Here is a 17,886-nt window from a genome sequence, read left to right as displayed (position 1 = left end):
CCCCTCTCCCCAACCTCCGCCACATGCTACATGACCTTGGGTGTGGCAGAATCACTCACGCTAAGTGTGTCACTTTGGAATTGGCACTTGGACCCACTTGGATGTAGGTTGTTTTATTTTCAAGCAGAATCAGATGACAGCCGGATCTGTGGCTACTGCCAAGAATGCTAATGGAGGACTGATCAATGTGCCTGGGGGCACCAGGGACACTGGGTTGGGGAAGCTGGAGAAGCCATATGCTGCAGAATTCTGGGAGGCCACCACCTCCTTTCCCTGTCTCCCTAGTCTTCTTTCGTCTTAGCTGGGCATCAGCCTCGTTGGCTGGGGAGCATGGAAGTTGTCTTTATTTATCTTGACCTTTTCATGTAAGTAATTTTTATAGTTCCATTAACTAGTAAGACCATTTCAAAACCGCCAGGCAAAATATTACCATGAATGCCTCAGGGACTTCTGGGTCATCTTGGGTGGAATGCTAATAGGAGTTAGAATGGATGCAGAGGGCTCACTGTGAGAGAGGGACAGCAGACAGGGCGCCTTGGTCAGGGGAGGGCCAGTGCTGTCTTGGCGGTTTTCTTGTGGAGGAGACCCCAAGTCTGACCTAGACCCCTTAACTTAATGCCAAAATGCCTGTGTTGGGTCTTGGGCTGCTTATCAGGGCTCATCCCTGGCCCAGAACTGCTGCTCTAGGCTCACACCTATATCTCAGAACACATGTGGCACGCTCGGTTCCTGCGCATCTGTGGAATGGCTTCTTCTCCACCTTGGTATATAAATCAGTAAGCCCAGAAGCCGGTTGCTGCTGCAGTGGTGCCCAAGACTCCCAGAGCTGGAAGGAACATTTGGATCATGTCCTTCAACCCCTCCATTTCACTGACAGAGAAACTGAGACCCAGAGGAGGGAGCAGGGTTGGCAAACCCATGACTGATCTGGTGCTGGAACTCCCTTATCTCAACTGGGGGTCAGGGTGGGGGGTGGTGACACGTGGGGAGGAGCCTGTTAGCATCACAAAGTTGTGGGCTTAAGCCTTGTCTCGGCCCCTAGGTCAGTTAAGGTCCTGGCGGCCCCTAGGTCAGTTAAGGTCCTGGCGAGGAACAGAAGACGTGATCCCCAGGGGAGAGTTTGCTTGAATGATTGAGGCATCCCCCGCTTATCAAAAGTTCGCCTTATGCTGTTTTCCTTTCACCAAACACTTTTACCGTAGGACCTGTTTTTGCTAACGGAAAGAAATCCAGAGAGGAGTTTTACTTTTATGAAAAATGGTGAGAGTGAAAATAGTGCTCAGTGTTGGTTTTGTGGCAAGTAGTTATAAAGTCAGCGTGCACCCCGAGGAGTCCGAGTGGTGCCCCAAGCGCCTTCCGCAGGAACTCCATTTAGCATCTCAGCGGCACGCCTGCATAGCTTTGAATTGTGTCTGAGCATCTGTGCTTTATCTCAATTTCATTTTGTGTGTCTGTTGGCAAGAGGTGGCATAAGGTATCAGAAAAGCCCAAGAGGTGATTTTTTGGGTCAAAATTTTTTCATATAAATTAATGGTAATTGCTTTTTTGCCTCATGCCATTGTGGCTCATGAAAGGTTTCTTAGGAATGCTCTATTTTCAGGGGGCAGGGATTGTATTTCTAAAGGCAGGGGAGGGGATAAGGCAACCCATAGGAAATGGTATAGGATTTGGGGCTAGTAAGCAAGGAGGGCCACTCCACGCTTGGGCTGGAAGAAGGGTCTCCCCCACCCCCCTGCCGACACCTGAGCTGTAGGGCAGAAGACCACCACTACTGCCAACCCCTTGCCCTCCCGGCTTCTGCTGGTATTTCCCATTGGCCAAACCCATCCAGAAGTCAGAGGGCAAGGAAGCCCATTAACGCAGTCCATGGAGGTCTGCTTCTCCGGACGCAGAAGGGTCCGGAGGGCCAGATGGCGACTCTGCATTCTCAGGGGGAGAGAATTCATTCTTGAACTGTTTGTACAGGAAGTAGAAATACACTGTATGTCTGTGTAAATATTCTGTGTATACCTGTGGTGTCAAAATTTCCTGGGAGGAGTGATTAAGAAAAAATGTCTGAAGTAGTTTCCAGAGATTGAGGGGTTGATGGTGAAAACAAGGTTGAGAAATACTGATCTCGCACATAGCTCTGGGCATTTGCACGGGTTCTTTAGGCCTTCCTGCGTTGATTCCCAGCCATAAAGAGAGTAATTGTGCCTGCCTCAAGGGTGAAAGGGCGCCACAAGAAGCCAATGCCCAGCAAAGAGAAAGGACTCATCACTTGGCTTTTTCTCACCGCTGTGACTAGTGTCTACCTGAGCAAGACCACCGGCTGCCATAGGAGGGGTCACTAAATCCCCTGTAGTCCTTGTCCCCAGGCCCCGGAGGACAGAAAGACTAAAATAAAGGGCCAGCTGAGCATTTGTGGCTGCTGCAGGGAACGCGTCCCAGCTTGATGGCCCCTTGTGGCTTTGCATGAATGCAGAGTACTGCTTTAGAAAGGAGGCTGGGTATCAACAGGTGTTTCCTCAGCACATCTGGGGTTTTGTTTCATCTTTGGATTATACCTGGGAGTGAGGAAATGATAGAAGAATAGAAGGGGAGGAGGGACCTTTGAAGTCCCATAGTCTGATTTCCCGCCAGACCAGGAATCCCTAGAGCAGAAGGGCCCCCTCCCCACAGACCTTTATTTGCCGACGCAGGCAGCTGGTGGGGTTTGGCTCTAGAGCCGGTTTGCTGGGTGCCTGGGTGGCTCAGTGGGTTAAGCTGCTGCCTTCAGCTCAGGTCATGATCTCAGGGTCCTGGGATCGAGTCCCGAATCGGGCTCTTGGCTCAGCAGGGAGCCTGCTTCCTCCTCTCTCTCTCTGCCTGCCTCTCTGCCTACTTGTGTTCTCTGTCAAATAAATAAATAAAATCTTAAAAAAAAAAAAGAGCCGGTTTGCCTGCCAACCCCTCCCCTATAGCATTTGTCAATTCTCTGTGTTTGGCTTGAGTGTCCCCAGTGATAGGCCCGTCCTATCACTGTCCCCCACTGAACAGATGGGGACTGACACGGAGATGGTGTGAACTTGCCCGAGGTCTAGAGCTACTAAGTGGCATCCCTTGGTCCAGACCCAGCTTTCTGGTATAGTCTTTGCTGTGCTGCTTCTCATGAAAGACGCCTCCAGCTCCCAGATGTTGGAAGCGGGACTGAAGCAGGCAGGTCGGTGGTGGGAAGCTGAGAGAGCAGAGGTTTGACTTTCTTAGTGGGTCTGGGAGAGGGGAGGTGGCTGGCCCTCAGTCACGTGGTGTGGTGTCAGAGGCAGCTTCTGATTCCCTGTCCCCAACAGCAAATGGGGGGACAGCAGTGGGAAGAGGGACTCAACAAAATGCCCCTGTTGAGAGTTACAGGAGTCGGGGAAGAGAGGGGCTGGGGTGGCAGAACCCTAACTCAACCCCTTTTGTGGGGTTGGCGTCAGAAAGAACTTAGGAGGCCTGTACAGTTTAGGAGGGCTGCTCTGTCCCTGCAGAGGGACTACCCACTGTTGGGCTAGTGCAGGGTCTGGCTTAGGAATCAGGAACCCCAGCCCCAGGGAGGGGTGTGGGTCTCTCCTCCATGCCTCCTCGGGAGAATTTCCTCATAGCACCAGGAGTATAAGCATGTGGTGGCCCAGTTGCCAAATCCGGCCATTGGAGCCTTGGATGTTTGCTATCAATATTTCATGCTTCAAACAACACTGCCTAAACAACACCTATAAAATATGAATGGATTGAGGTTTTGACAAGCAAATAGCCCAGGCATAATCCCAGGGCGATGGGGGGGGGGCAGATAACAAGGTCTGGAGGGACCGTGGGGAGAGCAACATCATCCCCAGAGCCAGGCCCAGGGTTTGTGGGACAGCTCGTCTCCACACATCGGTCACTGGGAGTCAGCATGCTGGATACAACAGAGTTGACCTGCAGGGAGCTGCTTGACAGATTGTCCTAGGGGACCCTGGTTTGGGGCAGAGACCAAGGGAAAAGATGGTGCGGAGCTTCTCCAGAGTACCCGAAGGCCCTGCCCCTCCAGGGGTGCAGGAGATAGGCCTATGGGCAGGTCCCTAGGGTGAGAAGGACCAGGGAGAGGCAAGGGTTGGCAGGGTCCTTCATCCTTCCTCCCTCCTCCCTTGAGCTGCTCTGAGCCCCCTGCAGGACATCCAGTGTGTTAAAACAGCTTCTCTGCTTTCTGCCTTCTGCTCTTACCCTCCTGGGGGGTCACCAGCAGTCTCTGTGCTGTCCCCCTGGGCTGGCTCTCCCAGCCCCTGACTTGTTGGGGCAGGAGAAGGCATCCAGTTGGGTGAGAGCAGAAGATCTGTGGTCTTGGACATCTCTCCCCTCCCTTTTCCTTCAGGAGGCTCATCTCCAAGCTCCCTCCTTCTTGGCCAAGAGACCACACACTGTCCACGACATCACAAACACTTGGGCCTCCGTTTTTCCATGCATAAAATGAAGGGGTTGGACATGGTTTTCTCTGAGTTCTCTTCCAGCCCTGATAGCTAGCAGGTTCATTGTTCACTGTCTACCTCACCATTCTCCAACAGAGCCCCCAGGGCTCAAGAGGTCTCTCTGTGCCATCAGATAGCAGCAGGGGTGTCTTGAGCTACTCTGACAAGCGGATGGGAGGGACCTAGCCGGGGAGCACATGGGGAACTCAGCCCGTGGGGGTGCAGATAAGGGAGAGAAGCAGCCAAGGCTTGGAGATGGCCAGGCTGAGGTGCTGGCCTCTGATAGGGAGCCCGGGGATAGACATCTGGTGTCCAGTGTGTCCTGGGCACACTGACCCATTTGAGTTTGTTTGGAACGTCCAGTGGAGCAGGGAGAGCCTGGGAAGCAGGAGTGGTCAGACAAGGTCTTACCAGCAGCTCACTGTGGCTCTAAGTGGAGCTGGTCACTGGAGCCAGAGGCCAACCCAGTTCCCCAGCAAGAAATAGGTTAGCTGATAGGCCCCCGCCATTCCCCGGACCTCCAAGGCAGTGGAAAACTTCACAGACCAGAACCTTCCCTGAGAGCACTCTGGGGACACGGGTGCTAGGGCCTTCCCCCAATAGATCCCCCAACCTGAGGCCAGGCTGACTCCCAACCACTTACCAGTGGGGCATCTGAAATGGCTCTCCTGGATGCCTTTGCACGGGGGCTTGGGCAAAGCGAAGGCAACGGCTTCAGCATCAGCATCACACCAACCATAAAATGGACTTTGTTGTCTAACCTGACTGTGGCCTCTCAGTGGGCATTCAGGCCAGGTAATGGACATGGCAGTAGAGTGGGTATTTGGAGGTCACTGGTTGCCCCTCAGGACTCAGCACTGGGAGCCGCCTGTTTCCCGTAGCCCAGGCCAGTTCCAGGCGGAGAGAAGGTCTCTCATTGCTTGTCAGAAAAAAGCGCTTCATCCAGATCCCGTCTAAGAAATTGACAGGGTCGATGGGAGCTGCTGATTTCCCGAGCTTACAAAATTGGCCTGGGTGGCAAAATGGGGGTTTTCTGTAATCCTTCACTGATGGATTAGATGGTGGGGCAGATCTCTCAGGAGCAAAGGACGACCTTGAGAACGTGCAGATGTCAAAGGAAGAGAGAAATAATCCCCCTTTCTCAAACTGCTGCCAATAAGCCTTCTCGGCACTGGAGGAAGTAGATGGAAAGTTTGCTCTTGCTGCCTCCCGGCTGAGGAGGCTGCATCATTTGACTGCGTGATAAGAAATTGCCAGGCACTTTCTAATTACAATTATCATCATCGTAGATGTCTCTCTTAATTACTTTCTTATAATTAGCTGTTGCTTTTTCCTCAGCGTTTGTGTACTTTGCAGATTTGCTGACATTTGAAAGCCCCAAAATAGGGGCATTTGGGGAGGAGGGCAGGAAGGTGGAGGAAGCACGAGAGGAACTGTTCTTTACAGGCAACCTGATAAATTTGGGGGCCTTTGTAGAAAGAAACTGGGGAAAAGCAAAAGGTGGACATGACACACTTCCTGAGCTCATGGGAAAGAGAGCAGGAGTGTGGGTTTGGGGCTGGGGTTTGGGGAAGGTCTCCAAGTGTTGAATCTTGGAGAGAATGTTCTTGAAAAGCTAAGACTGCCCTTTCTCGGGCTTGGGTTTCCTTTTAGGAAATGAGGCTGGAGTGAAGCACACTCTTGTTGGATCCATTTCAGAGTTAATTAAATGACGCGGGTCAGGAGTAGCTTGATTTTCCCCAAAGCCAGTGATGCATTCTGAACATCCCTGGGGCCCCAGGGGATCATTACGAAGTGGTTTATGCTCTTTGACCAGATGGTTGGTTTTCACTGTCTGTTCCTGTGCTTCTTCCCTTTCTCCTGGCCCCCTGCAGCCCTGTGTACAGAGGAGTGTGTACATGGCCGCTGTGTTTCCCCGGACACCTGCCACTGTGAACCCGGCTGGGGAGGGCCTGACTGTTCCAGCGGTGAGTCTGGGGTCTTTGGGGCCCAGGAGGTCCCTTGGCTGTGGCCTGAGGGGAGGGTGTACCATGTGCATGCTGAATTCTTTGTGTTGGCCTGGGGCAGCCCAGAGGAGTATGGATGTCAGGGAAGAGGCAGCCCTGCATTTATGTGGTGTACTTGGGTGGAGGTCTCCAGCGGCATGGGTGGCAATGGTTGGTGGGGGTCTGGAGGATCATCATGTGTTGCATTTGTTGGGAACTGTGGAGAATTTGTACAGCTCTGACTCAGTGAAGCACTTCTAGATATGGTCTGTTAAGGGGTGAAGTGAAATTGAGATGCTCTTGGGACTGACAGACAGGGCCAGAGACTGCTGCCTCCCGCAGCAGCAGGGGGCATCGTGTCTGCCATGGGGCTGGCCTCCAAGAGGGTGGGGGGCACCCAGCAGCTGCTCAGGGAATTCTCTGCCAAGAACCCAGCTGAAGACAACTCTTGCTCTTCTGGCTCATTTCCCCTAAATGCTCTCAGATGACCCTCTTTCCATTGGTACATTTCGCAGTCAGTGGTTGGTCAACATTATGGTCTCCTAGGATTTTCAAACAGGCTTTGATTAATGCTGAAACCCAGTTTTCTTCCTGCTTTGGGCTGGGGTAGAGCATCTTTTTTATTGTGACTTGAGTAGATAACCTATCTCAGCCGATCCATTGGGGTCTACCCCTTTGTGTTTACCTATCTTTGGGAGCCACCACCCTCTTCCCTGTCCCAATGTAACCGTAATGGTCATGAAAATTGAAGAGGGGAATGGTGGGTCTACGTTGGCCCAGTGTGGTGCTCTTGCCCTTTTCCGCTGTCTCCGCTGGGTTGGAAACATCTGGTTATGGTCCTTTTTCCCAAGGGCTTTGACCGGAGCCCCCGCCCCCCGCCTGTCTACCCAGCACATGAGAACATACCCCCCAGCAAGGATACTGGATGTGATTTTGTTTTGAGCCTGGGCAATTATCGTGGCTCGGGGAGTCTGGGGTCTGTTTGGGGGACTCAGTAAACTCTTCAGTGCACTGGGACCTCAGGGGACCTCCGCCTCCCACCTGTCTCACTGCTTGGAGGTAGGCTACGCTGAGCTGCGGGGCTAGGAATCCCTCCACACAGCAAAAAATACACTTGAGAGACATGGGAAGTAAAGGAATGTGTTGCACCTATCTTTCTGTGGACTCCAGGAAACATGTGGGCTAGAATGTTCACGAGCTTGTTTCCCTTCCTTGTCCATGTTTTGTGTTCTGTAACTTCGCCCACCACGAGTCCTTGATGGAGAACTAGCTTGGACTAGGGGAGTCCTGCAGGGACAGGTCTGCTTGCTGCCTGCTGGGATTATAATGTCAAGGGTGGCCTGTTGGAGGTTAGAAAGACAGCTTGAGTCTTGGGGACCCTGAGTGCGTATTAGCCACCGATCGGTTACAGGTGTGTTCAGTGCTCCATCTATGCTGGACTGGGCCAGGCCTGGGCCAGGCCTGGGGTGGTCCCTGGAGGGTCTTTCCAACATGGTCTGTGTCTTTCAGGGTTTCCCTTCTGGTGAAAGAAATGCAATGAAGAAGGCCCTCGATTGAGCTGGAGTGTTTAGAGTAGTTGAGAGTAAATCTTGCCCCTCGAGTGAGTTTACCAAACAGATAGGGAAATGGCCTTGCTAGTTACCAGGACAACATGGGACTCCCTAATTCCCCCATCCCTGATTCCAAGTCTGATGACTTGGTGGTGAGCTCTTTCCCCGGTGAAATCCATTTTCATGGGCTAAAACGCCAGCACCCCTAAGTCGATTCAAAGGCATGGACTCTTGAACCCATAGGAAGTCCCAAGAGATGGGTTCCGATCCTCTGCCAGAGCCAGCACTGAATAAAAGGAATTCATAGACTCTCACTTTCAAGATCATTCAGAGCCCTGAAAGCTTAGATGTCACCAAGAGCCTTCCAACTTCTGCTTGAGTCCCTCCATTCACAAGGAGCTCACTGCCTCCTGTGAAAGTTTGTCCTGATTGTTGGAAAGCTTCTCCTTCTGTTAACTGGAAATCTGTCTCAAGCTTTTACCAGTTGGTTCTCACTCATGGTAGAGTCCAGAGAAGGATGATGGATTGCCATGACTCTCCTCGCCATGTCTGGAATTTCTCCCAAGTTCAGTGGACAAGGCCACGGACTGGCTATGGGAAGATGTTGATCAAAGCGTAGTTGATAATAACCACTGTGGTTGCATCGCAGAAACCAGAGTCCCCTTCCATGGCTCAGCCCTTTGGGTATTAGAAGACAGTGATTACTTCCTTCCCCAAGTTTTTATTCTCTAAGCTGCTTTGTTTCTTCTCTGACGTGGTCTGATCTACTTTCCCTGTCTGGTTCCTCTCCATTGGCTGTGGTCTTTATTCCTCTTAAATTAACATTCCTAGGTCTGACCACAAAATTGTAGGCTGGTATGGAAAAATAATAATAAAAGTAGGTACTGTTTATTGAGTTTTACCATGCACTAGGCACTCCCGTTCCCTCCTCACTTAATCTCCACAATGACCCTATGGAATAGGAATTATTATTAGCCCTGTTTACAGATGAGAACACTGAGGCACACAAAGACCAACAAACTTTGCACAAACACACAGCTAGTAAATGGTGAACCTGGGACTATCCACCAAGCAAACACTGGATTCCCAAACCTGAACTCTTCATGATCATGTCCTTCCTCTAGATGCTTAACCCGTGTTGATACAGCCTAAGGTTAAGCTAGGTCTTGGATGAGAAAGCTGTGTTGCTCACAGGAGAAGGCAGGATCTGCTTGGAAGATGTGGCCCTGAGATCCTGTTCTGATGGTAGATGCATCAGCCATGGGACACCAACTGTGACCAGGGGCAGTCCAAACAATTTGAGCCTGCTTGTTAGGGTGTCGCTGGATGCCTGTCTTCCTGAGTGGGCCTTCAGGTCTTTGGGGGCCCGTGCCCATGTTGGGGGGGGCTTCCTGCTCAGTGCACTGTGTACCTCTGGAGATTTCTGAATGGGAGCTGCCCACGGACATGTCTCTACATATGGTCCCCTGGCAGGGAAGCTTGGATTTTTATTTAACTGAAAGCGTCATTCTTGTTATTTTTTTTTTTTCCTGATTCTAAAAATCATACCTGTTCGTGTTAGAAAGAAACTCCAAAGGGCACAGAATCCCACAAAAAGTTTAGACACACACACACACGCATTTGGGTGGTTGCCCTCCCTGTCCTTTCTCTGCATATTTGCCCTGAGAGCTACGTCTGGGTGCAACTTTGATGAATTAGATCATGTCTACGTGCTGTTCTGTAACGTGCTTTTTAAATTTAACTTTATGTCACGCACTGATTTCTTTGTCAATAAACATGAATCTCCCTTTAAATTTTTAAAGACCTTTATAGAGTTTTCTTCTGTGGATTATCGGAGGTATTTGACCAGTCTCTTGTTGATGGGCTTTTAAATTGTTTTAGGGGTTTTCCCTTTTGGAGGCCCCACCATTCTGTGTTCGGGGTCCTTGGGGCTTGTTGATTTCAGAATTTCAATTTTTGTCAGAGTTTAGAAATGTGTGTGATGACTCTTCATCATCTATACCCCCGGTGGGATCTGGGCAGCCCCCTGGTATGAGACACAGTAATAATTCTGAACAGGACTAATTCTGTCTAGTGACATCAAAGCAATACATAACCACAAATCCATTCCATGAAGATCTGGCATGTAAACGAATTTGGTGCTGAGCTTTAAGACCATTTTTCTTTCGGGCTTTTTAGGGATTTTTGGATTGTGGGCAAGGGCCTCTGGCCCTGTGTTTAAGAAAAAAAATGCTGCAGTAATTCTTCTCAGGCATATATCTTTGCCCATTTGTCCCGATTTCTTCGTAGGATAAATTCCCAGAAGCGGCAAGGAGGGTCATCAAGATCCTTCAGCCTATTGCCTGCCCTGCCTCGCCCTTCATGGCTGCTGAGGGATTTAGGACTTTGACAGTTGTGAAGGGGACAGATCTTGTCCTGGGGTGGGGTTGGGAGACTTTTCATTCTTTTCCAGACTTACAACCCCATAGCCTAATTTCTTTAAGGCCTGGACTAAATTCTTTCTGCTCCATAAAGAAAGTGAGGTGATGCTGATTTGCCTGGCGAACAGGCACGTAAGCTACTGTGGATAATTCCAAGGTGTTGGAAGGACCAATATGGGGAAGCAGAGTGGCTGCTTGCTTGGTCATAAACCTCCATCCCCTATAATAACGAGGAGTAGAAGGATGAAATGTCAGTTTACGCTGAATAAAGACGACAGAGTGACTGTTATTAAATTGCACTAATCTCACAAGTGGAGATAAAAAGAAAAAAAGTTTTCCTATATTGAATATCTAGCTTTTTAAAGTAATTGGGAATATTAAAGCACTGACAATGATTGAGATAGAAACATTATTCATAACTTTTATTTCCGCACTGGGCACTGGTCCAGTGTATTTCATTTATGAGGTTTCAGCTGTAAGGAGAAGGACGTGAGCCAATTCCTAAATTAAATATGCCCTGTTAACTTTTATAAATGATACCCAAGAATCAACTTGGAAATTTAAGTCTTCATTGTATTATTTAATTATTGTATTTCTTGGGTCCTGCTTCTCAGCTTCCCGTCCCGTGGTGCTTTGCGGTTTGTTTTCGGGTCTCTAGTGTGGTGTTTTGGCTTGAGTCTAGGGCCTTCCCAGAGCTGCTGGGGTAGACACGAGAGAGAAGTCTGCACCTCCACCTCCCCACTGTCCCCCCACCTTCTCCCATTCTTAGATTCCACTAAGATTGCACGTGTTTCGTCCATGTGCACCAACCAAGTGCGGGAAAGTAAAAGCTCCCTTACTACTCAGTGTCTCTCTGTCTGATGACGCCTCCCACCACCCCAACCCATGCTGGCATGAGGCAGGACCGCAGTCCCCGAGTAATGAAGGCAGCAGGAACCGCGTTGGGCCGCCACCAAGAGTAGCTCCTGCCAAATCACATGTCTTCTTATCTTGAATGGTGTGTGGGACCCCTGGCTGACTTGGCTTCCAGTTATCCTTGCAGATGAAAATAGAACATTTACCAGCTCAGAAATCTGCGCATACTTCCAGACTAGCCTGGGATGTTTAGGTCCGTGCTTTTCAAACCTAAGGTATGGGTTTACTAGAGTTGTGTGTGCTGGTGTGTGTGATAAAAGATGCATAAGAGAAAATTAACCTATTTTAACAATTTTTTTAAAAAAAAGATTTTCTTGAGAGTGTGTGCACAAGCAGGGGATGGGGTTGAGGGAGAAGGCAGACTCCCCTTGCAGCAGGGAGCCCAACAACAGGGCCAGATTCTAAGATCCTGAGGTCATGACCTGAGCCAAAGGCAGATGCTTGACTGACTGAGCCACCCAGGCACTCCCCATTTTTTTTATTTATTTATTTTTAAAGATTTTATTTATTTATTTGTCAGAGAGAGAGAGAGGGAAAGCGAGTGAGCACAGGCAGACAGAATGGCAGGCAGAGGCAGAGGGAGAAACAGGCTCCCTGCCGAGCAAGGAGCCCGATGTGGGACTTGATCCCAGGACGCTGGGATCATGACCTGAGCTGAAGGCAGCCGCTTAACCAACTGAGCCACCCAGGCGTCCTGGCACTCCCCATTTTAACCATTTTTAAAGATACAGGTCTGTAGCATTAAGTACATTCGCACTATTGCACAATTACTATTTCTATCCATCTCCAGAACTTCCTTCATCTTCCCCAAATGAAGCTCCATACCCATTAAACACTAGCTCTCACTCTCCACTCCCCTTAGCCATAGAAGCCACATTCTACTTTCTGTCTCTAAGTATTTGATCATTCTAGGTAGCTCGTATAATATCTGTCTTTCTGTGGCTAGCTTATTTCACTTAGCATAGTATATTCAGGGTTCATCCATATTGTAGCATGTCAACTTCTTCGCCCTATAAGGCTGGATCCTATCCTATTGTCTGTAGATTCCATTTTATCTGTTCATCCATCAGTGGAAACATGGGTTGCTTCCACCTTGCGATTACGGTGAATAATGTTGCTAGAACACAGGTGTACAGATCGCCTTTCTGCTTTCACTTCTTTGGTGTATATACTTCTTTGGATCACCGATCCAGAAATGCATCAGTGGATCATGTGATAATTCTGCATTTAATTTTTTGAGGAATCACCATACCTCATTCTACAGCATCTGTACCATTTTACATTCCCACCGGCAATGCCCAAGGATTCCACTTTCTTCACATCCTTGCCAACACTTGTTATTTTCTCTGGGTTTTTTTCTGATTAAAACAAAACACATCCCTGTGAATATCTCATTGTGGTTTTGATTTGCATTTCCCTAATTAGTGATATCAAACATCTTTTGTGTGTTTATTGACTATGTGTATATCTTCTTTGGAAAAATGTCTACTCAAGTTCTTTGCCTGTTTTTTAATTGGGTTGCTTGTTGTTGACTCGTAGGAGTTCTCTATATATTCTGGATAATAATCCCTTATAGGATGTATGATTTGAAAACATTTTCTCTCATTCCATGGGGGTTGCCTTTTTGCTCTGTTGATTAGGGTCCTTTCATGCACGAAAGTTCTCATTTTAATGAAGCCCAGTTTATTTATTTTTTCATTTGTTGCCTGTGCTATTGGTGTCCTAGTGAAAAAATCATTTGGATTGCCAAATCCAATGTCATGAAGCTTTTCCTCTATGTTTTGTCTAAGAACATTACCATTTTAGCTCTTGCATTAAGGTTTTGATCCATTTTGAGTAAATTTTTGCATATGGTGTAAGGAAAGTGTCCAGCTTAGGTTTCTTTGCATGTGGATACCAAGGTTTCTGAGCACCATTTGTTGAAAAGAATTTTCTAAAGATTTTTGAAGCTATGGAGTTTAATTTTTTCACCATGTAATGGTACATTAGTTATCTGATAAGTAATTTTAAACACTGCTCCTTGTATTAAAACAAATAAAAATTGGTTATAGAATTAAATGCAGAATTGGTATGCTTTAAAACAAAACAAAACAAAAATGTGATTATTTGAGCCTTTGGTGGACCTTTCGCAGCTATGCCACCAAAACTCCCTGGGAACAGGGCTAATTTAGGAGTAAGGTTTGGGAAGCGGTAGAAAAATGCAAGAAGTCCATCAGCAGAATTAGATCTCCCAATGACTGTTTGCAAGGATGGTTGAATTAAGATATCAGGCCATAAACCCCTTCCCCCCCCGCATTCTTGGGCATCTTCCCTCCAGCCTGCTGGGCTGTCTGTGCCCCCCCAACCCCATCTGTGTCTGGGTTCCTTTGCTCTGGGTTGGCATAAAGCCTCTGTCCCAGCTCATACTCCCTTGTCTCAGGTGTTACAAGGTCTTTGCATTTTCTATAGTGCTCAGTGCTGGGCCCTCCGTGGCCGTGAGTCTTATGAATCTCACATTTGCTGTTTTCTTGAAGATCTTTTCACATACCTTTCCATTTAACCACCAGTTCCTGGAATAGAATATCTGAAAGTATGGCCTGGGATCCTGGAACCAAATCCAAGATCTCGTGATTTAACCTGAAACCATTGAATCAAGAGCTAGGAGGGACCATGGAAATTACTGGGTCTGCTTCCATTTTACAGATGGGCAAACTGAGGTCCCTCGAAAGGAAACTGCTTCCGGGGTGATCCAGGGAGGTCGTGGCAGAGCTGTGACTTGATCCCGGGTCTCTTGACTCCTGTGCCTTTTGTCTCTCTCCAGCTGCTGTAGGAGTTCAGGGCTAGAGTTATCTTAGAGGCAGCTGGATCTCATTATACCAAAGCAAAGAGGCCAAGTTGTTCTATAGACTTTTGTGCTGATGACCCAAAGGTTCCCGACCCTCTCGGTTCCTTCTTAGCTTAGGCCTAGAGCAGAGACACCTGACTATAGGGCAGCCCAGGGCACTGGGATTAGAAATTTCCAGAGGGAAATGGGGCTAATTTAGGAATAAGGTTTGGGAAGCGGTAGAAAAATGCAAGAAGTCCATCAGCAGAATTAGATCTCCCAATGATTGTTTGCAAGGATGGTTGAATTAAGATATCAGGCCCTAAACCCCTTTCCAACCCTAGGTGGCTTGAAAAGTACATCAGGGAAGAGTTCCCATCTCAGTGGCCCCTGGACATACTTCTCACTGATGCACGTGGATACGCCACTGTCTAGAAGCACAGAACATGAGGGCAAAGCAAAAGTACAGGATGTGGGCTGGGGTTCCTGCCTCCTGGGGCAAGAGGCACCTGGAAGGACATGGGCAGGGCTTGATGGGGGAATGAGCGGGCCAGCTACATAGGTCTGCTGCCAAGGGCCACACCCTAAACTTAGGGGATCTTCCTCAGTGATGGATGGGGTAAGGAGCCCGAGGGAGAGTAGTGGGAGAGGAGAAGGAAACCTGAGGGGCCACAGAGTCTGAGGAGGAAGGTAAATGGGGTTTCCTGCTCCCACCATGCACAGATGCCCCACGCAGATGATCTCATTTCATCTCCTCGTGGCTCAGAGGGGTCATGCATGTTATCTCCATTTCACAAAGAAACCAAAGCTTGGGAAGTAGAGTAGCTTCTGATCTTCACCCAGCTAGCAAGGGGCAGATTAGAACCCAGAATTGTGTTTTTCCCATAGCTCCAGACTGCCTCCAAGGAAGTAGAAGCCCTGTGCCATAAAACACAGGAAAGCTGGCTTCAGGACATACCTCTGCCTGGGTGATCCTAGTTAAGTCCTTCCCTCTCTGTGAGCCCCAGTTTTCTCCTCTGTAAAATGGGAAGCTTGGCGTGGATATTCCACTCTTAAATCCCATGATGCTCTGTTTCTGGGAAGTCACAATCTAGTATCACCTAATCAAGGGCTCTGGTGACCTTCCTACTGACCTCTGGGGAGGGAGTCTCCTTCCCCCCAGCAGCCCTACCCCCCCCCCGCACCCCCCCCTCCCCCCGCACCTCGGCCCTCCTGTGATTCTCTCTCCTCATTCTGGGACCTGGGAAAGGAGTGGGGAGGAGGACAGCCATGGGTGGGGGCAGCTGCGTGACTCACATCCTCACCTGCCCCGGTGGGGTGGGGGGGCTGGTTTCCTGGGGATCCTTGGCAGCCTTAGCTGGGAGGGGGTGTATGGAGGGAGGCTGCAGCTCCCCTGGTTGGTTGGTTGGTCGTGTTTTCACTACGCTGAGCTGGCTGTCAAGGTTAAAGCAACTTCAGATGAATCACCACAAAGCAATTACACTTGCTTTTTCTCTGCCCAGCCTGCGGCCCCTCTCAGAACCGCCTGGGCGGCCTTCTGCTGGCATCTGGTGCGCCTATGGGCCTCCCCGGGACAGTGGGCTCCGTGTCAGCAGCGCGCACTGGGGCGCAGGCACTGTGACAGGAACAGAAGGGAGGGGCGGATGCGGCAGAAATGCTTTTTCAAGGTCTATGCGTGAGGGAAGCTGCTATTCACCCCAGAATTCTAATTTCAAACAAAAAAGAAGTCCATGGCCAGGGCGACAGGCCCCGCTGGCTCCATGCTCTGTGTCCCTTGAGTTCCACTTAATGCACGGTTACTGAGCACTTGTCAGATGACAGCACTGCCAGGGGTCCAGGGCTGAAGGGGGACGGGGACTTAGGGATGTGGAGGGCGTGGCCCCCAGCCTCAGGGAACTTGGAGCAGGAAGCCAGAGCTACTAGCACAGAGAGGAGGGAGTTGGAAGAGTCCCCAGAGAGAGAAGGCTCTGGCTTTCATGGGGGAGTAGCACCTGGATGGTTCAGGAAAGCCCTCAGGGGGAGGGTGCAGAAAGGAAGGGTATGTGCCATGCTCCCATTTTAGATGAAGAAACTGGGGCACATAGAGGTGGAATGATGGCCTGTGGTCCCACAGCTCGGGAGTGTCACAGGTGGGTGTGCCTGGCCTTTTTCCACAGACCACTGGGATTAAAAAAAAAAAAAAAAAAAAAAAGCAAGAACCAACTCACTTGTTAGGGGCCTATGGTGGAGGCTGAAAGAGACCTCAGCCCAGCGGCTGCCAGAGTCCTGGGGGGCTGGGGGCTTCAGGGAAGAGATGGCAAGAAGGCAGATTTGCCCTTGGCTGTCACCTCCCCCCAGCCCCTGCCTTCCTCCTTTTAAGACACCCCCCACCCCCCACCCCTATTCTTGGTGGTGTTCTGGAAGCTAGTGAAAAGGTTTATTTCCTCCTTTCCAGAGTTTCTTCCTTTTCTGAGGTGCCTTTCAGGAGAAATGGGGAATGAGAAACAGATGCTGGTGTGCTCTGCCCTCACAGGGACCCAGACTGTTGTTTGGGTGAGGATGAGGCTGGATGGGGACAGCCTGTGGAGACCCCAAAACATGAGCCTGAGGGCAGCTGCTCTGCCTTGCCACATCTCTACCCCAGGACTGGCTCTTGCTCCTGTGATGATGCTCACCAGGAAAGGAAGGGAGAACTAAGGGCCTCCTTCCCAGGTCTCAAGGAGGCAGACCATGGGGCAGTAGGGGTCATGGGGTACCTCTGCCGCCCTGAGAGAGGTCAGATCCTCAGGGCTTCACCCCATCCCCCTGTACCCCTGTGCCTCTCAGACCAGGGGACGTATTGGGACCAGTCCCATCTGAGCAGGATCAAGGGTCAGGAAGGTCTATGTGGGCTCTCCCGGAAGTCGGTTTTTTGTTTGAGAATTCCAGAAACAGGGTAGCCTGGAGCCTGTGTGAGCTGCGTGTTCAAGGGGGCTGTCGGAGGGTGGGGAGCGGGGAGGCACATTCTGCCAGCCTCAGCTCTGGCCATCTGCTCCCTGAGAACAAAATTAATAAATAAGTGACACACAGGGAGTCTCAGGAACTGGGGGAGAAGGAAGAGGGTGGGAGAACCCGCGGAGAATGTGACAAAAGCAGAACAGAACGGCAGCAGCCAAGCTGGTATCTTCATGTGGGGTTGGCAGGCAGTGCCGCCAGCCCTCCCCGGCCCCACTCAGGCATGAAAAGGACACCGTGCCCACCCTCGACACATACACATGTACACACACACACACACACACACACACACGAATGCACACAGGAAAGCACACGACCTCACTTCCAGGATGGGCGCGTGGGCTGAGTCTCCATGGGAAACAGGCCCTCCGGGAAGAGAATTATGAACTGTGCCATCTTGGCCCCAGCAGCCTAGAGAAGGATCTGGAACTCTGACAGGGAAAGGGAGGAGCAGGTGGGGGTGGGGCATTGTCTCTGGGGCAGCCCAGACCTGCAGCGTGCTGGGCATCCCTGCAGAATGGGGATTAGATCTCTGATCTCACCTTATCCTACTTGCCTGGGGAGGTGGGGATGACCGCCCTTGTGATGCAGATGAGGAGGCTGCTGTGCTGTCCCCACTCTGTAATATGCCCCCCACGCTGTGGGGCTGAGGAAGAAGTGGCATTTGAGGCTGAAAGGGAGGGAGTTCTGGCTTTTGCTCTCACTTAGGCTTCTGTCCTAACTCACGTCAGCACTTACTGTACATGCCATCCTAGTTGTTATTCATGATTATTCATGATTATTCATGATTATCCGTGA

General features: G+C 50.0%; 1 protein-coding gene across 4 annotated transcripts in view; it reads left to right on the top strand.

Annotated features, from left to right (window-relative positions):
- The window catches only part of MEGF11 (multiple EGF like domains 11), a 222,819-nt gene that overhangs the window by 39,159 nt on the left and 165,774 nt on the right, over positions 1–17,886 (top strand). For all 4 annotated transcript variants that reach the window (XM_045067572.1, XM_045067570.1, XM_045067571.1 and 1 more), the window contains exon 4: positions 6,317–6,409. In XM_045067572.1, coding sequence (XP_044923507.1) covers positions 6,317–6,409 — 93 coding nt within the window. The remainder of the gene's footprint in view (positions 1–6,316; positions 6,410–17,886) is intronic.

This window comes from Mustela putorius, unplaced genomic scaffold, assembly GCF_011764305.1.
Source record: "Mustela putorius furo isolate JIRA1106 unplaced genomic scaffold, ASM1176430v1.1 tig00003896_pilon_pilon_pilon, whole genome shotgun sequence".
Lineage (NCBI taxonomy): Eukaryota > Metazoa > Chordata > Mammalia > Carnivora > Mustelidae > Mustela > Mustela putorius.
The sequence above is the reverse complement of the archived record's forward strand: the minus strand, read 5'-3'. Positions and strand labels throughout refer to the sequence as shown.